At 39.2% G+C, this 24,291-nt stretch overlaps 1 protein-coding gene across 3 annotated transcripts in view; it reads right to left on the minus strand.

Moving 5' to 3' along the window:
- The window catches only part of DECR2 (2,4-dienoyl-CoA reductase 2), a 39,317-nt gene extending 16,498 nt beyond the window's left edge, over positions 1-22,819 (minus strand). Inside the window, exons 1-5 of one of the 3 annotated variants that reach the window (XM_056805757.1) lie at positions 22,714-22,819; positions 22,020-22,143; positions 17,682-17,750; positions 12,236-12,287; positions 10,982-11,117 (exon numbers count right to left, since the gene is read on the minus strand). In XM_056805757.1, the coding sequence (XP_056661735.1) occupies positions 10,982-11,117; positions 12,236-12,287; positions 17,682-17,750; positions 22,020-22,099 (337 nt within the window). In that variant the 5' untranslated portion in view covers positions 22,100-22,143; positions 22,714-22,819. Of the gene's footprint in view, positions 1-10,981; positions 11,118-12,235; positions 12,288-17,681; positions 17,751-22,019; positions 22,144-22,601 lie in introns of all 3 variants that reach the window. The other 2 variants (XM_001372642.3, XM_007499195.2) reach the window with 2 other exon arrangements.
- Positions 22,820-24,291: the final 1,472 nt, after the last annotated feature.

Raw genomic sequence — 24,291 nt, forward strand, 5'->3', positions numbered from 1 at the left:
AAAAGTAGAATATTTGGGATTCATCTTGACTGCGGGTGCTCGTTATATTTCTCCAAAACGAATTGAGAACATTCAAAAATTGAGTGCTCCTACCACTAAGAAACAGCTGAGAGCAATTTTAGGAGCAACAGGGTTTTGTAGACAATGGATTCCTTGCTATGGGGAAATCACTAAACCCCTTATAGCATTAACAAAGGATTCAGTTCCTGAACCCCTCAAATTAGAGCCTGAACACTTGTCAGCTCTAACAGATCTGAAAAAGGCTATCATGTCTGCCCCTGCTCTAGGCATCCCAGATTACAACAAGCCATTTACTTTATATGTGCATGAGCGAAGAGGAGTAGCCTCTGGTGTGTTAACTCAGACTTTGGGACCTTCTCAGCGCCCAATTGCTTATTATTCTGCCCAACTAGACCCAGTAGCAGCAGGAGCACCACCATGCCTTAGAGGAGTAGCTGCTACAGCCTTACTAGTAACAAAAACCGTTGATTTAGTATTGGGATGTCCATTAACAATAATGTGCCCACATGAGATTGAAGCATTATTGGTAAAACATAGAACACAGGCATTCTCGGATCAGAGAATTACAAGGTATGAAATAACCTTATTAAATAGTGAAAATATTACCTTGAAACGCTGTTCAACTCTTAACCCTGCCACCTTGCTTCCAGATTTACCCACTTCAGGAGAACCACTACATAACTGTGAAACATTAGTGTCCATGGCAGAAAAGCCTCGAGATAATCTCTTGGACACTCCCTTAGACAATGCAGATCTGATTTTATTTACCGATGGTTCCTCTTTTATGAGGGATGGCATACGTTACACTGGAGCTGCCGTAGTCTCAGAATTTGCCACTGAATGGTCAGCTTCACTACCTTCTAACATTAGCGCTCAAGGAGCAGAACTCATAGCTCTAAAACAAGCTTGTATAATTGCCAAGGATAAAAAGGCAACAATTTATACAGATTCTAGATATGCTTTCGGCATTTGTCACTCAGTCGGGATGCTATGGCTCCAAAGAGGATTTTTAACCTCAGCTGGAAAATCCATAGCTAATGCAGAAATTATTAATGAAGTTCTTTCTGCTCTCAAACTGCCTAAAGCCCTAGCTGTAGTTCATTGCTCTGCCCATACAGGTGGCTCTGACCCTGTCTCTAGAGGAAATGACCGAGCAGATGCCGCTGCAAAACTAGCAGCCATAGAAGGACCTGGATTAATTTTAACATTAACAACCACTGATAATTTAAATTTATCACTCTCCTATAATGAAAAGGAAGTGGAAAAATGGAAACAAAAATTTAAAGCAAAACAAATTAATGGAGTATGGGTGTCATCTGAAGGAAAACCCCTGCTCCCTAGAAGTTTCTATAACCAAATTTGCCAATCTATTCATAAAAATGGTCATTTTGGCACCCAGGGCATCGTGGACTCTGTCAAGAGAGTATGGATAGCCCCTGGTATAACTACTGTAGCCTCTAAAGTATGTTCAGCCTGCCCTATTTGCCAGGCATATAACCAACATGCATATCGTGGAAAAGCCTTTGGGGGACGTCCTCTGGCTTACACACCTTTTGAACACCTACAGATAGATTTCATAACAATGCCAAAGGCTGGACGTTATAAATTTTGTCTAGTAATTGTAGATCAACTAACCAGATGGCTGGAAGCATTTCCTACAACCCGAGCCACAGCAGATTTTGTTGCAAAGATACTTTTAAAAGAAATTATCCCTCGTTTTGGCCTACCAGCACGTATTGACTCCGATAGAGGGAGTCATTTTACCGATTCTGTCTTAAATCAAATATATTCTTGCTTGGGGATAACTCCAAAATTCCATGTTCCATATCACCCCCAGAGCTCAGGCCAAGTGGAGAGGATGAATAAAGAACTTAAGACTATGATTGGCAAATTATGCACTGAGACCCATTTAAAATGGCCTGAAATTCTCCCTCTGGCCCTATTTTATCTTAGAAGCAGGCCTAGAGGAGACTTACATATTTCACCATTTGAGATGCTTTTTGGACATCCGCCTATACAGGCTAAGCCTTTCTCCCCGGCTTATACATCGCTATTAGGGGGAGATATTACTATTGCTTCCTATATACAGGAGTTACAGCACAAACTACGTGAACTTCATGAATCCGGAGCTGCAGTACAAGCTGGACCATTAGACTTTTCTCTGCATGACCTGAACCCAGGAGATAAAGTTTATATCAAGAATTTCAAGCGAACTGGAGCAACTGAACCTTCCTGGGAAGGACCATTCCAAATATTATTAACTACTCCAACATCTATAAAGATTGGAGAAAGAGACTCTTGGATTCACTGCTCACATGTGAAGAAAGCATCTTCTGCTGAGACTGATTGACTCTATCCTATCATATGAATTGTGACTCTATCTTATCATATAAATTGGAGATAATAATCCATAGACAAATGGATGCTTCTTTTTTCTTTCAAGAATATATTGAATTACTGATTTTTTTTCTCATTTTTTTGTACTGAAGGTACACATAATTAATATTAATATTATTTTTTTCCCTGCAGTAATACAAGTTAATATATATACTCTTGCTATAATATCAATATATGCCTAAAAGCTTTAAACTATGGGAACCTGCCATTTATTGATAAAATATTATAGGACTGTGATTAATGTTTGTGTCTGATTCCAGGAAAAGGGATAAAAACAAGGAGCACAGACTAAACCTGAATAGTGCCAATAGAGCACACATGAAATATTAAAGTGAGACTCAAGGTTGCGACGCTTAACTTATGTTTAAGTCGTAGGACTTCCTTGTATCTACACTCCTTTCGAAGTACTCAAACAAGTACAAAGCTTGACTATCATGCTGGCTCCCTATATCTCTGAAGGAAAAAAAATCAGACAAGGGAATGACATTTCCCCATCAAAATAGAATTCTAATTCTTTTCTTCTTATATTATGGCAACTTCCTGTAGTCTTGGCTACAAATGGCTAAGTGAAATATTACTGCATTCTGTCCTACATACTTGTGGGATAGAAATTACTTTAAACTGGACCTATACAAGGTCTATTTTGAGTTTTTCTTATGTTTTTGATTATTTTTTCTATTCTTTTGATAATTGACACATACAACCCCATAACTGAACACTGCATTCTGAGCTAAACTTGATATTTTTTTTTTAATACTTACTTCAGGGGGGATTGTATTTTAATTTAAAATCTAAGAATTTTTGAATTTTTTTTTTGTTTGAGATTGTATTTTTATAAAAATCCAAGACTTTTGTTTAAGATTTTACTGTTATAAAAAATTTTCAAAGACTTTGATTTTGTTCGAGAAAAGATCTTCAAGAAAGAAGCTTGAAACTTTTATATCCAGAGAATGAACTGTTGCAGAAAGATGCCAAAAACCTACACTTCATCAAGAAGATCAAGAATGAACTTTGGATGTGATTGATTGGACTGAACTTTTGATTGAACATTTATTGTAACATTTATGCCAAAAGGGACTGCCCCTAATTTGGCTTTCTGTCAATGCGCCTAGCAAACATTGGTTTTGCTTTCTTTTCTTTTCTATTTCCTCTCTCACTATTCTAATTTCTCTTAGAAAATTGAATATTGTGTATATCTTTAGTTAGAAGTGAATTTAGAACTACAAAATGATTATGTTAAATGATCAATGGGGAGACTAGTCTCCCAATGATCATCAGGGGGGATTGTAAACCTCAAATTTCCTTAGACTTATAATTGTTGAAAATTTCACCATTGGGATATTTCATACTTGGAAAATTTCTTACTGATAGTCTATTGGAATGGGAACTCCATTGGCATGGGAGGTTCCTTCTCTTCCCTTCTTAAGATTACTTTAGGACAGAAACCTTTTGCTGAACAATGGAAAGGACTTTGACCTATGCTTGAGCATAGAACAGGAATTTCTTTGAGTCTTGATTGATTTTAGAATTGATACAATGGAGATACTCCACCCTATTCAGTCCTAATAGGATTGAGTAAGGGCTGCAGCCTAGATCAAAAATTTAATTATTCCAATCTCTACCATACTCAAGTTAACAGGATTTAGAAAGGGCTGTAACAAAAGAGTAAAGATTTAATCATTTGAAAAATATGACCTTCAACAGACATGTGCAAAAGCCAGAAACCTCTGGGCGGTCCTGGGTTAAGCGAGAGCCTCCATTGACAGGGAAATTGATGAAGAGTGATTGGTAGATGTGAGGACTGAGGGGAGGCAACTTGGATGGTTTCCTTAAAGATAGGAGGGTCTGGAGACTCATAGAGAGGTTGAGTTTGGAGCGGTGTGGTTCCTGGGCTCGGAGGAAGCTTGCTCTGAAGGAAGCTGAAGGTGGGGGCCTCTGAGACTGTTTCTCCATTTTGGACACGTGAGTGAAAGGGACTGATCTCTTTTCTTTGCCCCAGCTATCTAAGGGCTTGGGCCTTTTGGCCCAGCCTAAACAGAAGGGGTATTTAAGCCCTATTCCCTTCTCTCCCCTTTCTCTCTCTATATATATCTCTAATTCCTTTCTTGCTCCTATTGTAATTAAACTCCAAAAAAGGCTGACGGCTGACTTGAGTTTTTCATTTAGGAATTACATAGCTGATTCCTTGGCGACCTTAAATTAATATATATCAGTCTTTTAAAGTGATTCCCTTGTAACAACCCCCATTGCCTAGCCCTTACCATTCTTCTGCCTTGGAACCAATACACAGTATTGATTCCAAGACAGAAGGAAAGGGTTTTAAAAAAAAAAAAGCTATTTAAACAAGTGCATTAAAAAAATTATGTTCAATATTACAAACTTCACATTGTTTACAATTTGTTTAAAAATACATAAATTTTATATGTATGCCAATATAAACATCTCCTTTTGAGTTCCATTTGGATATGTTTTACTTGGATGTTTTTCTCTTGGTTTTGTGGTTTGTTTTTTTAGTTTAATGGTGGTATATGTTATCTTTATGCTTGTCTCTTTTCATCTCTCCATATATTTTCCTTATTTTCTTTATATTTCCAATATTTGTTGTTTCTAATAATATAATACACTTCATTACATTCAAATATCACAGTCTATTCAGCCATTTTCTTCATTCATTACATTTGTTATTTCCAGCTATTTTGTCATTACAAAGCTTCCATGAGTATCTTCCTATATATAAAGTTTTTAACCCTTTCAATAATGCCCATAGAACCTAATTCTAGTAATGGGATCCCTAGGTCAATAAGCATGAACAGCTTTACAGCACCTACTGTATATTTCCATCTTGTTTTCTAAAAAAAAAATGCACATCTGCTCTAGCAATGAAATATTAGGCCTGTTTCTCCATGTTCCTATCAACATTTAATTTAATCACTTTAGCCCATCTGGTTTTCAGCATATATTACCAGGCCCATATTTTGCTAGATTGGTCCTTAGGCAGCAGAGGCAATCTGTTGCCAGGGCCATACTCTTTCCAAAACAAGTCTTTCCAACTTGGTTGTCCAATGGAACTTTTGTTCCTGTGCCACAACCCCTCAAAGATGCAGGATTACCTTGATAATATGATGAATGTTAAAGTAAAACTTTTGCAGAATTGTTGCCCCACCAGAAACTATTGTAACTAATGGTCTTGAGGAGTTTGTTGTGAGGGAAGAAGGAGTTGAATGGTACAAGCCTTGATAGGATGACTCCTATTCCCTCTCTCACTTACTCTTCCTGGGTAGTGCTGTTAAGGGGTGCTACTCAGTAAATTGGGGTTCCCCTATTATTAGAGGGTGATGAGAGGATGAAGGAAGGTCTCTCATAGTAGGTGATAGAAGGGATAACCCCAAAATCCCTTGCACAAGATGAGTAGAAGGACCAGACTCCCCTGAGTCTCTGACTCTGTGGGGGAGGGGTCTTGATTAGCACTCTGCTAAGGCAGATCTGTAGCCTCAAAGAGTTACCTTCCTTTAGCTCCTAGAATAAGCCACATGAAAATATCTGACTGTGTTTAAAAGGTTTAATGGACAATTACTATTAGATGGGGAGCTGGAATGAGGAAATCAGGTCCCTGATCTATGTCCCAAAAAGGTCTCACTCTAGCAACTGTCAAGCAAACCAGGGTTTCACCTTCCCTTCCCACTATTTCTTTCACTTCTATTTTAATACTATTGGGGCAAAGGAATAATCAGAACAGGCGCAAAGGCAAAGGGGAGAGAGCCAGGCTCTCAGGCAGAGAGTCCACAACCCTCTTGGGTCAGAAGAGTCTTGACACTCTGGTTAGATGTTCTCCGAGGTACAATATTGCTGAAATAACTTTGTAAGAGTAGTCTCAGGGCTAAACACAGGTGAATCCTCTATTGGCTCTTGGCAAGATCTCCAGCAAGGAATATGCTTCCTGCCTCTTTGAGATCTCATTTCAAAAGCCCCCCAGAGGTCTTCACGGAGCTCCTCAAAATACGTTCTTCTCTCCCAGCACCCTCTGCTACCAACCGTCTTTGCTGTCAATCACCTCTTCTTTCAGTGTTCCATATTTCCTTTTGCAACCTGCCCTTACACTATGTTTGGATTATGTATATGCTCAGGCTTAGATCTGCTACTAACTTCATGCAGGTGTTTTGAGAACCTTCCAGATATCTATCTTATTCAACTTATCTAAGGTTCTAAATTCATCTCCTTAACTTTTTTCTCATTAATTTTTTGGTTAGATTTATCTAGTTCTGAAAGGGGAAAATTAGTCTACTGTTATTATTTTGTTATTTATTTCCATCTGTATCTCATTTAGTTTTTCCTTTAAAAAAATCTAAATGATAGAAACACTTGGTAATACATATTCAATACTGATAATGCTTCATTATCCATAGCATCCCTCCCCCAACATAATATAGTTACCCTATTCATCCCTTTCAATGTTCAAAACGATTTTCAAAACAATCTTCCTTAAGTTCAAGTCTGACCATGTCACCACTCCATTCAATGAATTCCAATAGCTCCCTATTACTTCCAGGATTAAATATAAAATACTCTGTTTGGTTTTTAAATGCCCTTCATAACCTGCCTCTTACCCCACTCTTTACAGTCTTCTTATACCTTGGTCCTCTCCCAAATATTCTGCAATCCAGTGACAATGGCCTCCTGGCTCTTCCTTGAACAAGACACTCATCTCTCAGTTCACAATGTTGTCACTGGCTGTCCCCCATGCCTGGGTCTCTATCCTTCCTCCTATCTTCTTCTTGGCTTAACTTGAGTCTCAGTTAAAGTCTCGCCTTCTGCAAGAAGCCTGCCCCAATCTTCATTAATCTTAGTGTCTTCCCTCTAAGATTATCTCCAATTTATTCTGTAGCTATATAGGATGTCCCAAAGTTTCAGTGGGACCCTCCAGATAGAGTGATGGATAGCCAGATAGAGAGGATAAATAATCTTATTTGTACATAGAATTTTTGTGTATGTTTTCTCCCCATTAGATTGTAATCTCCTTGAGGGAAGGGACTGTTTTTTGTCTTTCTTTATATCTCCAGAGGCTAGTTCAGTGCCTCATATATAGAAGACACTAATAAATGCCTGTAAACTTGACTTCACTTAGTCCGTACATCTCAAGAAAGCCAAAACAGAGCTGGAGAAAAAAGCCCAGCCTAAAATGACTAGGGATCTTCCCTCTTCAAAGGCAAAGGCTAGAGGAAGTTTACAAAATAAAGAGGCTAGCAGTCTAGTAAAGTGGAAAGAATATTAGACTTAGGGGCAGCTAGGTGGCATAGTGGATAGAGAGCCAGGTCTGCAATTAGGAGGGCTTGGGTTAAAATTTATTAGACAATATTTAGTATATTTAATGAATATTAAATTCCTACTCAGTGAGTTTCAGGGGCTCCTATCACCTCTGAGATAAAATATAAACCTCCTTTATTTGGCTTTTAAAGCCCTTCATAACCTGACCCCAAGCTCAAGTTCAGTCTCTTTATATATTCCTCCCCTTCCTACAATTCAGCCAAAGTGGCCATTTCTCTTTCCTCACACAGGACACTCCATCTGCCAGCTCTAGACCTTCACAATAATTACATCTCATGCCTGGAACATGTTCCTTTTATTCCTTCTGGAAGGAAGTCTTTCTTGACTTTCAATGCCCAACTTAGGTATGATCTCTCTCAGTGAACATATCCCTAAACCTACCAGATCAATCTCTCCCCTTCCTTAGTCTTTCATCCCTATTTGACTTTTGCTATGAACTTATCAGTTTCTTATTACAATTTTTGGTGAACATCTTAAGGAAAGAAGACGGGAATAAAAACTGACTCTTCAACCTACCTGAGTAGTATGAATACTAGTATATGAGTGAGGAGCAAAGAGGCAATTTCCCCAGAAATAGCAAGGTGCCACATGAAAAAAGCCAGAAAGATGCTCTCACTTTCCTTGTTGCCCACCAGGGTCACTCAGGTACCATCTGGTCCAACTGGCTGGCCCTTTAGACCCATTCTAGATAAGTGTGATTCAATGAAAAGAACACTCATTTGAGGAATTGGAAAGTATGGGTACTAATCCCCAACTACCTGGATAATCATGGGAAATTCACTTAATCTATCTGGGAATCTGTTTCCTCATCTGCAAAATTTGTAAAATTATAGTTATATAATAGCTAAGACCTTGCTCTAAATCCCATTATTTTATGACTCTTTTTTTTTTCTTTGAATAAAAATACACTGCACACAGTGTATTCATTCAAACATTTTTTCTATATGTGCTATATGTTTGAGGTGCTGGTGCTGGGATTACAAAGACAAAAAAGAAAAACAGTCCCTACCTTCAAGGAGCTCAGATTTTACTGGAAAGATGCAACATTTATTATACAGATAAATAAATACAAGATAGGTCAAGAAAGAATTATATAATAATTTAGACTAATATAACTTGTATTATTGCTGCTACTACTATAATAGTAATTATGATAACCACGAAATCTTCAAGGAAATAAAATCCTGTTTCAAGCTATGCTCTCCCTCCCAAAGGCCAGTTATTAGTGCTGCCATCTGTGCATCTTACTTATACTGGGTATAATCCTACAAACATTTACTCCCAAAGAAAATGGACCCCTAGATTTAGGTACAGGCACCAGGAAGAATTCTCATCTCTGGATGAAGCCAGTGAAAAATTTAAAACAGAGAAAAAAATAGGAAAGGTGGCTATTGAGATGATAATTTATAAATTAATAAATCACTTCCAGGAAAATAAAGTTGCTTGAGGAGAGGTGGCTCTCCTTAATTAAGAGTACAAATCAGGTACTTAAAAATACTGAGAGGAAACATGGAACAGTGGATAGAAGAAATATCCTCAGAAACTGAAAGACCTGAGTTCAAGATCCTATTCTGACACATACTTGCTATTTGACACCAAGTAAATAACCACTCAATACCCACTGATAACCCTCAAGGAGAGGGATTCTTAACCTGAGATCTGAAGATCCCCAAGGTGGTCTCTATATTCATTTTAGGGGTACATGAAATAGAATGGGGAAAAAATTACATCTTTATTTTACTAACTTTTGGTTACCTTTGTAATCCTATGAATTTAAAAACAGTATTCTGAGAAGGTCAAAGACTTTTCCCAGACTGTGAAAAGGATCCATTATACAAAAAAAGGTAAAACCTTTGCTCTAAAGATAGTAAGTCACAGAACAGCTATTGAGAGTCTCTAGCAGAGAGAGTTCATGTCTTGTAAAAACAAAACGCTTTCTGGCCAAGGGTCAATTCTCTCAGATACTATTTCCCATTTTCCACCCAAACCTGGAATACAAATGGTTTCTGGAAAGAAAGGGCAGAATGTTGGGCCAGAAGCTCAAGTAAAACTCTGTTTTATTAAATTAAAATCTTATATCTACTTTGTACATTTCTTCTGTGTACTTACTTGTTCACATGTTGCTTTCCCCTCCCTACCCATATTGTGAGTTTGGTGAGGGCTGGGTCTGTTCTTGCTCTTCTTTGGGACACAGTCAGCACCTACAAACTGCTTGTTGACTTGACCAGTGCCCTTAATGTTCACAATACCAGAACTGAGTGACATAAATCACAACTAGAATGCTGACAGAACTCACAGCTACCATTGCTGAGCTAGTACTGATGATTTCTGATGAATTCTGGAGAAAAAATAAGGCTCCAAAGGCCAGGAGACACAAAATTTTAAAGGAAAAAGTGGATAGAGTGCAAAATATTAGCTGGCACAATTAATTGACTAGACTCAAAAAGCAACAATTAGTGGATAGATGTTAACTTGGTCTCTACCAGGGTACCCTAAGTAGGTGTCCTTGGTCCTATGCTGTTCAAAATGTTTATCACTGAAGGAGCCATGATTACCAAATATGAATCTGACACAAAGTTAGAAAGGATAGCTAATATACAGAATACGGAATCAAAGTCTAAAAAAATCTTACCTTCTGTCTTAGAACAATACTGTTCTAAGGCAGAAGAGTCCAAGGGCTAGGCAATGGGGGCCACAGATTTTCAAAGGAATTCTCATATAGGTATAGTTTGGACTAGGTACCCTGTAAGGCAGGGTGGTAAAACAGAAAGATTGTTAGCTTTGAAGTCAAAAGACCTGAAGTTCAAATCTTGGCTTTACTATTTAATATCTGTATGACTTTGGGCCTCAGTTTCCCTCTCTGTAAAATAAGGAAGTCGTACTAGATAATCTCTTAAGATCTCTTTCAAATTCTAAATATAATGATCCCTGGGGGCAACTGGTTGGCTCAGTGAATTGAGAGCCAGGCCTAGAGACAAGAGGTTGTGGGTTCAAATTTGATCTCAAACACTTCCTAATTGTGTGACCCTGGTTAAGTCCTTTAATCTCCAATACACATTATTAATTCTAAGATGGAAAGTAAGGGTTTAAAAAAATTCTTAATTGAAAAATAAATTTAGTCATCCCTAAATTTCATATACAATTTCATGCCCTCATGTAGACACATGCTAAAAAGGCCATGTTCCCTCAGTTTGTTCCACTGAAGATTGCGGCCCTTTGTTCTCCCTCTTTAGCTACTCACCATTGATGAGAATGTCAATCTTGCCAAACTTCTTCAGAGCCTGATCTACCGCTGCAGCAATGGCCTGAGGCTCTCGGACATCCAGAGACAGGGCAAGGCACTGCTGACCAGTAGCAGCAATGAGTTTCCTAGCGGCCTGCACCGGAAGAGAACATATATGGACACTGGCCTCTTATTTCTAAACACACTCCATAATGTACCAGCAGTGACACACAGAAGAGGGAGTTTGGAATAGTAAAAAGAACAAGAGCCAAAAGACTTGCCTTCATATCATGGTTCTGTCACTGACTTATAGTTCCTCCACTTCTCTAAAACTGTTCCCTCATCTGAAAAATAGGATAACTGTAGCCTAGCAACACTTGACTAACTCACAGATTTTAGGTCATGCATGTAAAGTTCTATAAGCCAGACTCCTCATCCCATGAGGAAATTAATAGAGAAACAAGAGTCGGGAGATTAGGAAAGAAGGAGCTAGAATATTCACTGTTGGCTCTGCTAGTAACCTAAAGAGGCTACACCAAGCTAAAATGGGTTTGATACCACCCAGGACACTGAGTTCTATGGAAAAAAAATTTCCCTTTCCATCCTGAAAGTAGCTATGGGAAAGAATGGAAAAGACCCATTTCTGCTTTCTTCCACTGAAAGGATTTCAGTAGCCTATATTTCCCCACACATTCTACAGCCACTACAAAGTATACCAGTAACACAATAAAAAAAAAAACAAGGAAATGGGGGTTGGAGGGGAATCACTGTATTTGGAGGTCAAGAGACCTGAATTTTAGCCTAAATTTAGACATTTATTAGCTTTAATATGGCTGAAGACAAGCTACTTGACTTTTATGAACCTCAATTTTCTCATCCGCAAAGTGGCAGGAATGTTTGTAAAACTTACCTGACAGGGCTATAACGATAAAAATGCTTTGTGAACTTTAAAAATGAATTAATGATGTTAAAGGGAACAGAATAAAAATGTGATTGATATTAAGAGGGATGGTTAATAATACTAAGCAGGAAAGGAAGAACCCAAGGATGAGCAGCAAGGTTTGGGATCACAGTGCTTTGAAACTCCATAATAAATAGGAAACAGCCAGGTAGTCACAGCATCACATTCTTATCCCTGACCTTCCATGGGCCACCTGCTAATCAACAGTCCAGGAATACAGTACCATATCTACACTGAGCCCCTAAATAATTATGTTCTGATCAAAAAGGATAATGAAGAAAAGCCCCAACTGTCAGGGAAACCCCACTCACATCAGTCACCCTTTGCTGGTTTCTGCTAGCAATGACTGTGTTGCAGCCGTGCCTATAAAACACAAACAGTTCATGTCAACAAACAACAGGTACAGGGGGAGAAAGGAGAGTTACCAAAAGAGTTAGTCTAAACAGTAAAGAAAAAGAAATTAAACATACTAAGGGATTCCTCTCTTAGGGCATATTGAATAATGTCCTTCCTTACAAAAAGGTCCTACTGAATTAACATTATCCCTCAGAAGCAAAGGGCTCAAGCAAGAAGGTTAGGACAGGGAAAGAGCTGGGGCCCAAGTAAGGGTCAAATGGGCTAGTAGCTAAAGTATAATACAAATGGGATTAATTCCCCAAATCTGGAATTCTTTTTTTTTTTAACTTTTACCTTCCATCTTGGAATCAATAGTGTGTATTGTTTCTAAGGTAGTAGAGTGGTAAGGGCTAGGCAATGGGGGTTAAGTGACTTGCCCAGAGTAATATAGCTAGAAAGTGCCTGAGGTCAAATTTGAAACTAGGACCTCCTATCTCTGGGCCTGGCTCTCAATCTACTGAGCCACCTAACTTCCCCCCAATCTGGAAATCTTGATGAAATGTTTATCTTATGTGAACAGTACTAATCAATACAAAGACCCATCCTCTCAAAGAACACAATGATGGGCAATTTGCTGCTCCATCTTCCACATTACAAAGAACCATCAATTTTGAAGTAGAAGGGCCTTTAGAGATTTGCATCATACCTGGTTTGAATACTCTACCAAAAATACCACCCCAATTCCTTGACACCTTGGGCTGATGATACAAGAGATCCCATGGCATTCTATTGGACATTGGTCATATTCCACTTTTAGTATAATTATTTATATATATTTCATACACATATGAGACAGTAAACTCTTTGAAGACAGGGACTATGACATTCATCTTTGGATACCACAGCACCTACCACAGTCTTTTGCACATAATAGGTGCTTAATAAATTGGATTCAATTCCTATGATCCACACATATGTGCCTTGTCCCAAACTAAAGATTATCCTTATTGTTCTGAGCTCCACACCTCTGACCACCCTCATAACTATCTTGTTCAGTGGCCTTGACTCCCCTATGAAAGCCACAGAATCCTAGAATTGAAAGGGAGCTGGTCTATATCAGAAGTTCCCAGTGCCCTTAGTGACTCAGTAATTTTTTCAATGGTATCCTTAGGCTAAAAGAAACATCTAATAGTCCCATTTATCAAGCAATAAGATTAAATTTTTTTCAATATCCCAGGATGCCCCTATGAGTTTATTGCTCTTTAGGAACCGTGTCTCTATACAATCTATTCTAAATGAAGGATTATTTAGTCTCTGTTTAAACCCTTTTAGTTATGGAGTATTCACAACTTCACAGGGAGGCCTATTCCATTGTTCTACTAAAAAGTTCTATATATTGAGATGAAATTTCTTTTCATGCATTTTCTATCTTTTGAATCAAATTGTCCCCTCAAATGCCATTTCAAATAATTCCCCTTCCATATAAGAGCCCTCCAAATACTATAAAATATGCCTCTTAAATTAGCTCTACACTAGAATGACCAGCCCTAGTTCTTAAAATTTGTCTTCAAGTCCCCTAACCATCCTAACAGCCCTCTTCTAGACCTGCTCTAGCTTGTAAATGTCCTTCCATTCAATTATCATTATCATTATTATCAATTATTTATCATTATTATCAATATCATATATCAATTATCATTAACTACATTTATGTGTAAGGATTTGTGCTAGGGACTAGAGAATACAAAAATAACAACCACACAGACCCTGTTTTCAAGGGTCTTTAAACCTATGGAAGGATAAGACATATATATATACAGATTTTTAAGGACAAGGACAAGCAAAGTGCTACAAAAATCTGAGGAAAGAGGGGTCATTGTGGGTTAACAGTAACAGAGAAAGTAGCAGTTGAGTTCTGCCTCTAGGTTTAAACAGATAAGGATAAAAAGGGATTAGAAAATCCATTTGAACAATGGGAGAGTATATGAGCAAATATAAGAGAGAGAAAGGAAAGGACAGGAGAAAAGGAAATGGAAAGTTCCATTAGAAACTTTTGGAACTATTGAATTTGATCCTCTAAGCCCATGATGATGAACCCATGGTATGTGTGCCAAAAAGGGCACACAGAGCCCTCTCTGTGTCGTGGTCCACCAGAGTGCATTACTAAAAAGGCAGAGGGACTTGGGGAAGCTGTTACCTTCCCTGTCTCTACCACACTGAGGACATTTTTTCACTTCATCCACCCCTCTGCTCAGCAGCCCAATGGGAACACTTCTTCCCCCATCTAAGGTAAGGCAGGGCAGATGCCCCTGGGGTAGGGGCAAGGCACGGCATGTGGTCTCTAAAAGGTTCACTATCACTGCTCTAGCCAGAATGAACATGAAGTTACCTCTGTAACCTAACTGTGGAAGACTACAGTGAGATTGTCAACTCTACCTCTGCCTCTTTTGGACACTCTACTTGTGCTGATACAATATCACATTAGGTTTTGTTTGGTTGTTGTATCACACTACTAACTCATGACCTGCCATAATCATTTCTTTTCTTTTTCCTCCCTGCCCCCACCTATTCCAGCTTTTCTGAAATCCTTACTTTTGGCATCTAACATTGTGATCTATATGACAGGTAATAAACACTTGCTTAACTGAAATTTTTTATCCCTCTCTTCTTTGAAAGCACTTTTGTGTCTCTCTCATGATCTTAACATGGTCTACTTTGCACCAATTCTGAAGGCAAATGTCATATCCCTCCAGTATACTAGGCTGGAAATTACATGAGGGCAGGCCCAAGTCATATTTATCTTTCACTGTCCCCAGCACCCATTCTTCTGCACTGTGAAAATGAAATTAACTCTCCCCTGATTGTGAAGATTAAATTAATTCCCCTGCCCATTTTTATATTTAATCCCCAAAGTGTACACATCCCACTTAATCTTTGAGTAGGGGAGGTCTGTGACCCATGTGTGCAATAGTGGGTGACAAATCAGAATCAACTGATTCCCCCCCCCCACCCCCGGGCAGTCCTAAGCAAAGCTTTAGCTGTAATTGGTAGATGTAAAAGTGGAGGAAGGCACAGGAAGTGACAAAAAATAAGTGTCTTTAAAAAGGAGTCAAACTTCCTGTGAGGAGTTCTTCTGGAGTTTGGAGCTTGAGTTGGAAGCTGGTGAAGAATCTGCTTACTGGACCTGAGACCTTGGACTTGGTGTGACTATTCTTAAATCTCTCCCCTTGGACTGACACGTGGTGAGTGAAAAAAGAGCTGACTCCTTTCCTGGATTTTCTGAAGGGACTAGCCTCAGGAGAGACCTACCCTCTTGAGAGAGGTTCTCTGCATTCCCAGGTTCCCTGATCAAGGCCCAGGCCCCTTTGGCTAAGGACTAATTAGCCCTGCCTGGGTTGAGCCAGGGGTCAGAGCAAAATGCTTAGTGTGTAGGCTAGATGTCTTACCCTATCCTCTCTCTGATCTCTTACTTCACTCTTTCTGTTTTATAAATAAGTTGTTAAATAAATCTCTTTGGAATTTCATAAAATTCCTGGTGACCCTACTCTTGAATAATTCAGTCCAACCTTTTATAAAACCTCTCACATTTTCTACCCATTACAGCACTCAGCAGATATCTAAATATTTATTCAATTTCTTCTCTCTTGTGCATGCTTTAGGCCTAGCATGGGCCAGGGTAATTTACTTAACTCCTGTAGGTTCTCTTAGAGGTAAACAAGATGTGGATCTTTGGCCCAGGCCTCACAAATACCACCACAGACAATTTTCACCAACGATTTAACATATCTAACAGCCTATTGGGAAAAGGAGTCTCTTCTCTGTCTTCTTCTGGGAAAAAAGGCAAGCAGTAGGATGAAATGGAACAATCCAAGCTGTGACCTATTTAGAGAGCCATTACGTTTTCTTTACCAATGCAGAAGCTATTCCTAAGCCCTGGAATGCACTCCTTCTTTACCTCTTCCTCAGAATCCCAAATCTCCTTCAAGGCTTAGCTCATGTCTTCTAGGAAATTGCTTTTAACCCCTAAAGATGCTAGTTCTGTCTCCTTCCTCAAATTATTTGGCACACGCTTATCTACTTTATTTTCCACAGTCAAATGTAAACTCTTTGAGGACGGGGCTGTTTTTCATTCTGTCTTTATATTCCTAGCTCTTTATGAAATATTTTGTACATAGAAGGTGCTTAATAAATGCTTGATGTATATGAAATACAAATAAGCTGTGTCAACACTGTGTGGGATGCAGTGTAACTCCAAGGGAGCTTAGCAGGTATAGAATTTAGAGAAATCTCTCTTTTCTTCACAAGTTCACAGAGATGTCCTTCCTGCCCCAAAGACATCATGAGGTCCTTTAGTCCTAACAACCTACATTTCTTGGCTAGTAAAATACCAGTTTAGAAAATATTTGCACATTATGTTATGGTTTTCAAACTTTTCCATCCCTTATTCCATTTAATCTCCCCAAGAGGCCTATGAGGTGAATAGGGCTGAGATAACTCAGTTCAATTTAACAAAACATTTATTAAGCACCTTTTGTGTGTAGAAAATCATACTACACATTGGCAAAGAGACAAAAATTACCGATACTTTGCAGACAGAAAGTACAAAATAGTAGAGAAATAAAACACGCATAAAGCACTAAAATATAAAATAAGCCATGATAAATACATAAAAGAAATATCATTTGACAATGATGGGGGGGATTAAGATTAAGCAAAGCTTCTTGGAGGAACAGTGGTATTTCTGCTGTGCTGGAAAAGATTTCTAGGAGATTCAATATGAAAGGGGTCAGGAAGGGAATTCCAAGTATAGGGAACAGCATAAGCAAAGGCTCATAGGCAGGAAAGTTCAGTAAATATGGGAGACAAAAAAAAATCATCCAATTACAAAGGAAAAATAAATGGCAGGATGTAAAGCTGGAATGATGGGGTGGTGACAAACTTTGCCCTAATGCCAGGCAAAGGTCTATGAATTTTTCCAGACAAACAATAAGAAGCCACTGAAGAACTGGCAAAGGAATAGCATGATCAGATATTATGTATGAAGATGATCACTCTGGCATGAAGGCTTTCAAGAGAGAGAAAGAAGAGGGGTCAGGAAATGCTTTTAGGAGACTATTGCAATAAAGTAGGCAGGTAGTAATGAAGGCTTGTCCTTGAATAGTGGAAGTGGAAAAAGAGAATGAGGCAAATGTAAAGATACTACAGGACTAGAATGAAGAAGATTTAGTAACTGATTATGATTTTCAGGGGGCAATGGCTAGAGACCAGAGTTTATACACATTGAGGGAACCCCTTGTAGAGGGACAATTTGATGTAAGAGTGAAAAGCAATGAGAGCAGCCACCAAACACTAGTCTTTCCAGGCTAGAGTGAACGAAGTCATTGAATACAGAGAAGGTGGGAGGCTAATGAACAGACATACCTCATGAAAATTTCAGCAATTCGGAACCCAATTCCTGAGCCTCCTCCAGTGATAAAGGCCACTTTTTCACTATGGAGTAAAAAAAAAAATCCCTTTTAAAAATGTTACTGAAAATCACATGTTGTAGTTATTATATGCTTAAAAGGAAAAGCAAGTCACTATGCATATTTGTTAAAAATTTTGTTAATTTCTTTTCCAGTGGGGATGGGAGGGGGTTGGAAGGAGAGGTAGAACAGGAATAGAGTAGAAAAGGAAGGATGGAACGTTAGAGTGAGTGAAGGAATGAGAGTGGGAAGGGAGGAAAGAAGGAAAAGAGGGTCACTGCCCATATTTTCTAAAAATGCACAGAAGGCCAGAAAGAATCATTAACAAGCAGAAGAGCTTTGAAAGATACATGTTGAATCTATTATATATTTTAAAAGAATTGCAGGCTATGACTTAACAGAGAGCTGAAATGTCATGTACCATCTCTTTTTCCTGTTCTACTACATATATGGAAATTCTCCTTTTATTTGGTGTTCAGTGAGATAGAATTCAGCATGCTATTCTCAGGATGAGAGTTCAATCTATCTCCTGAGACAAACACAGGAACTATATGAACACAACTACAAAACACTCTCCACACAACTAAAACTAGACTTGAGCAATTGGAAAAACATTAACTGTTCATGGGTAGGACAAGCCAATATAATAAAAATGACCATCCTACCCAAACTTATTTATCTATTTAGTGCCATACCCATGGAACTCCCAAAAAATTTCATTACTGATTTAGAAAAAACCATAACAAAGTTCATTTGGAATAACAAAGGATCAAGGATATCCAGGGAAATAATGAAAAAAAACACAAATGATGGGGGCCTTGCAGTCCCAGACCTCAAACTTTATGTTCATCAAAACAATTTGGTACTGGCTAAGAGACAGAAAGGAGGATCAGTGGAATAGACTGGGGGAAAGCGACCTCAGCAAGACAGTATACGATAAACCCAAAGATCCCAGCTTTGGGGACAAAAATCCACTATTCGATAAAAACTGCTGGGAAAATTGGAAGACAGTGTGGGAGAGATTAGGAATTGATCAACACCTCACACCCTACACCAAGATAAATTCAAAATGGGTGAATGACTTAAACATAAAGAAGGAAGCCATAAGTAAATTGGGTAAACACAGAATAGTATACATGTCAGACCTTTGGGAGGGGAAAGACGTTAAAACCAAGCAAGACATAGAAAGAATCACAAAATGTAAAATAAATAATTTCGACTACATCAAATTAAAAGGCTTTTCTACAAATAAAACCAATGTAACTAAAATCAGAAGGGAAACAACAAATTGGGAAAAAATCTTCATAGAAACCTCTGACAAAGGTTTAATTAGTCAAATTTATAAAGAGCTAAATCAATTGTACAAAAAATCAAGCCATTCTCCAATTGATAAATGGGCAAGGGACATGGATAGACAGTTTTCAGATAAAGAAATCAAAACTATTAATAAACACATGAAAAAGTGTTCTAAATCTCTTATAATCAGAGAGATGCAAATCAAAACAACTCGGAGGTATCACCTCACACCTAGCAGATTGGCCAACATGATAGCAAAGGAAAGTAATGAATGCTGGAGGGGATGTGGCAAAGTAGGGACATTAATTCATTGCTGGTGGAGTTGTGAACTGATCCAACCATTCTGGAGGGCAATTTGGAACTATGCCCAAAGGGTGATAAAAGATCCAGCCATAGCACTGCTGGGTCTGTACCCCAAAGAGATAATGGACAAAAAGACTTGTACAAAAATATTCATAGCTGCGCTCTTTGTGGTGGCCAAAAACTGGAAAATGAGGGGATGCCCTTCAATTGGGGAATGGCTGAACAAATTGTGGTATATGTTGGTGATGGAATACTATTGTGCTAAAAGGAATAATAAAGTGGAGGAATTCCATGGAGACTGGAACAACCTCCAGGAAGTGATGCAGAGCGAGAGGAGCAGAACCAGGAGAACATTGTACACAGAGACTAATACACTGTGGAAAATCGAACGAATGGACTTCTCCATTAGTGGCGGTGTAATGTCCCTGAACAATCTGCAGGGATCCAGGAGAAAAAACACTATCCATAAGCAGAGGACAAACTGTGGGAGTAGAAACACCAAGGAAAAGCAACTGCCTGACTACAGCAGTTGAGGGGACATGACAGAAGAGAGACTCTAAAGGAACACACTCTAATGCAAATACTAACAACATGGCAATGGGTTCGAATCAAGAACACATGTGATACCCAGTGGAATCATGTGTCAGCTATGGAGGGTGGGGGGAAGAAAAGAAAATGATCTTTATCTTTAATGAATAATGCTTGGAAATGATCAAATAAAATATTATTTAAAAAAAAAAGAATGAGAATTCAGCTCACAAAGGCTAGTTTGTTACTTTTTGTTGATTGAGGACTCCTGGACAAACTTGGGCAGGAGATTAATAGAAGACAGAAAGGACGATGGAACAGCTCAGCTGCTCCCCTTATCTCACCTGAACTGGGTTGGAAGAAGTTACAACCCAATCATAGATATTTTAGATTATGAGTCAAGGTGTGTGTGTGGGAAAGCCTTGTGTATATATAATGCCTACTTGCTGCCTAATCAGTTAGCACTTCTTAGTCTATCATTAATGTGCCTCCTTTCACAAAGGGAGTAAATTAAATTTTTTTACACTTGCCTTCTGACTCCAGGTTTGTTAATTTGAGTGAGTCATTTTTATTTCATTCAGTGTTAAGTTCAGAATTTTATTTTATTATTTTTTAAATCTTTACCTTCTGTCTTATAATCAATACTGTGTATTGGTTCTAAGGCAGAAGAGCAATAAGGGCTAGGTAATGGGGGTTAAGTGATTTGCCTAGGGTCACACAGCTAAGAAGTGTCTGAGGTCAGATTTGAACCTAGAACCTCCAGTCTCTAGACCTGGCTCTAAATCTACTGACACACCTACCTACCCCTAAGTTAAGAATGTTAAAAAAGATTTTAAAAAGAAGAAAAGCAAGATCTCCATAATGGAGATTTACAGTTTCATATACAATGTCTCCTGTTCTACAATGTATATTGAAATGCTAGTTTTATTGGTGTTTGTTAAAGTCTGAATAAAAATAAAATCTAAAATAACAAAAATTTTAAATGTTCCCTAAGCCTTCTGAATAACAAAAACATTTCATAAAATTTATCATCCCATCAGTGTGGCCTCTTTCCACCAGTACAGATTGTCCTCCCAGCCCTTTAATATCCATCTTAGTAGATGGGAACCAAAAAGAAAGAAAGATGGCCTGGTAGCCAACCTTCTAATGATGAGCCTCTCTGAACTTAAGTTGGTTGTTGAATGACAAAGAAGTAACACTTTACCTGCCCTATACTTGATGTATCATGGAACAGCAAGAAAAATTACTGACTCTAGTGATAAAGAAACGGAGTTCAAATTCTGCCTCTTAATGGTTATGTAGGGGCATCTAGGTGGCTAGCAGTGGATAGAGAGCCAGGCCTGGAGCTGGGATTCAAATCTGGCCTAACCCTAAACCAAGCTGTGTGAATTTGAGCATTACAGTAACTGCCTAGTCCTTACCTCTCTTCTGCCTGGGAACCAATATTTAGTATCAATTCTAAATATTCATTCTAAGACAGAAGGAAATGGTTTTCAAAAACCAAAACAATTACTATATTACCCTGGGCACATCATTTCACTTCTCTAGAACTCAGAGAATGAATGGATTGGACCAGAGTCTCTTCCAGCTCTGGGTCTGTGATTTCATGATCCTTTCCAACTTGGTCAGGCTTGCTAGCAAGTGGGAGAGTAAGGACATCTCCTCACCTATCATCATTATAACTAGATATTTTATGGCAATTTAAAGTTTGCAAAGCACTTTACAAATATTTTCATTTGATCCTCATAGCAACCAGTGGAGACAGGTGCTATTATTAGAAACTGAGGCAGATAGAGATTAATAAGTGACTTGCCCAGGGTTACGAAACTAGTGTCTAAGACAGTATTCTATCTACTACACCACCTTCTTTTGGTCAAAGGTAAAATCCTTTACACTAAAGATATCTAATGAATCACTACCATACTCTGAACTCCACTGATAGTTTCTCAAAATAAAAACCAGGGCTTTCAGTTTCAATGGCTTCATTCCTTTTATAGGTCTCCCCAGAGGAACAACTTGTTGTCTCAATGTATCAGTAGGAAGTTCTACCTCCGCCAGAAGCCCTATACAATATCCCCCAATAAGGGTCAATCCATTGATTCAGTTCCCCCCAACACACCCAATTCCTAGGGTAGGGATGGGCATGTGGATTGTAAGAAGGGCTCACCGGAGAATATCTGGGCAGAAGAGGTAGCTATAACTCCGGAGACAGTCATCAGAGATGACGTCGGGGGGTGGCTGAGACATGGCACCGGGCGGCTGGTCACTTAGGAACAAGGACACTGCAGCACCTGAGAACAGGAAAAGACTTAGTACCTCCCTGGGAGGACAGTCAGCTCCAACCCCGCTGTTCTGTATTCTAGTCATTTTCCAGAGATGGGGAACCGGGGAAATGGAAGGGGTGGAGGAAAGGGGAATGTTCAGGGAAGAGGGTAGCTAAGCAACCTAGAGAGCACTGCTCACCCACCACCAGCACCCCCTCCAGGAACAAGGAAGCGGCCCCATATTGGGGGAAAGGGAGAATAGTTGGGATACAGGTAAGCGGGGGTAGAGGGCTCTTTCCAAAAGCTCCAACGAGTTCTTGGGTCCCCTGGGGGCTCCCGCGGAGGGTCCGCGGGACGGGGAGGGTGCAGGCCCTATTTTAGGAGCTACAGGTGGATCTTGATCTGTTCTAGGACGGGTAAAATTGTCCCTCTGCCCCCATGGCTGACAGAAGGAGCACTATGGCACAAAGAAAGGCCGGCCTGACCAGGGTCGTCAACGCCGAGGATTTTCCCTGGAAGACCAGGCGATGACAGGAAACCAAGTAAAGAGATTCGAATCACCCAACACACTCCCACCTCCCCTCCCTCTTCACAGACCTGCCCAGGGAAACGGAAGTAGGCGTGACTCTAGCCGACTCCTCCCCCACTCCCTTCCTCTAAGCTTTGGGGAAGCCTCCAGGATTGCTGGGAGTTGAAGTCTTCCCGGGGCGGAAGAGAGAGGAGCGCAGGCGCAATGTGACACCAGTACGTAGAGCCAAGACCTTTGGCATCTCCCCTGTAAGGCTATTTGCCAAACCTGCCCAGCAAATTGCAATATTTGCCCTTTGTGCCTAATACAATCACCATAGATAAAGTTCAGACAGTTGTCTCACATATACAGATGACCAAAAACTGGGAGAAAGAGCTAACGGGCCGATAGATTGGCTCCCAGGGTGACCTTCAGGTAGTCCTTTGCCCAAGTAACCTCAGAGATTTAGAGCTAGAAGGGACCTCGGACCAACCTTCTGATGTTGCTGATGGGCAATTTGAGAAGGCAAAGCGGTTAGTGGTCCTAGTAAGTTCAGGTGAAGTTTGACCGCTGTGGGATCTTGAGCAAATTATTTCAACTCTTTCGACATCAGTTTACTGAAAAGTAAAATGAGACGGATGGACCAAATGGTCTTCAAGGACTCTTCCTGCCCCATGACCTTATATATCTAAAACAGGATCTAAAATTATTCCAATGTGCCAAAGCATTGAGCTTGAATCTAATCATAGGATTTTAAATAGAAATTTACCTTTCTTTAACAAGTATTTGTGAAGTGCCTTACCACGTGATAAAAAAGCCCCACAAAATCCATACCCTCCAGGAGCTTGTATCTTATAGTATAGCATGAAATCAGCTAGTTAATAACACAAAGCGATTGGAGAAGGGAGAGAGCACTAACTGAAATGATTAGGAAAGAGTCATAATGGAGGTGGTACCTAATTTGAGTCATAAAGAAGATAAAGATTCTGAGTTTGAAAAAAAGAGGTATTTCCCAGGCATGAGAGAGGAGGTGGGGGTAACGAAAGACAAGGGTGCTAAAATGCATGGAGGAGAGGCAACTGGGTGGCTCAGTGGATTGAGAGCCAGGCCTAAAGAAGGTCCTAAATTCAAAACTGGCCTCAGACACTTCCTAGATGTGTGACCCTGGGCAAGTCACTTAACCCCCATTGCCTAGTTCTTACCAATCTTCTGCCTTGGAACCAATACCCAATATTGATTCTAAGATGGAAGGTAAGGGTTTAAAATAATTAAATGAATGAATAGATAGATAAATAAATAAATGAATGAAATAAAAATGCATGGAGGCAGAAAGTCCCTAGTTTAATCATCAATTAGCTACTAGCAGTCCAATTTGGCAATAACTTCCTGAAGGGTCTCCTTTCCTCATGTCTCCTTCCCATTTACCCAGCACACACAAAGATAACATCATATATATTTTTCCCAATTACATGTGAAAACAACATTTAGCATTTGTCACATATCTATCGTTCTAAAGCATTGTACCCCATTTCAGTCCCTTGCTCAAAATCTAGTGATTCTTTATGGTTTCAGTTTCCCCAGTGCTTAGCACAATGCCTGCACATATTAAAATGTTTGATGCATTGTAAACAGAGTCAAAACTCCATAACCTAATACACATACACACA

This window comes from Monodelphis domestica, chromosome 7 (assembly GCF_027887165.1).
Source record: "Monodelphis domestica isolate mMonDom1 chromosome 7, mMonDom1.pri, whole genome shotgun sequence".
In the NCBI taxonomy this organism is placed as follows: domain Eukaryota; kingdom Metazoa; phylum Chordata; class Mammalia; order Didelphimorphia; family Didelphidae; genus Monodelphis; species Monodelphis domestica.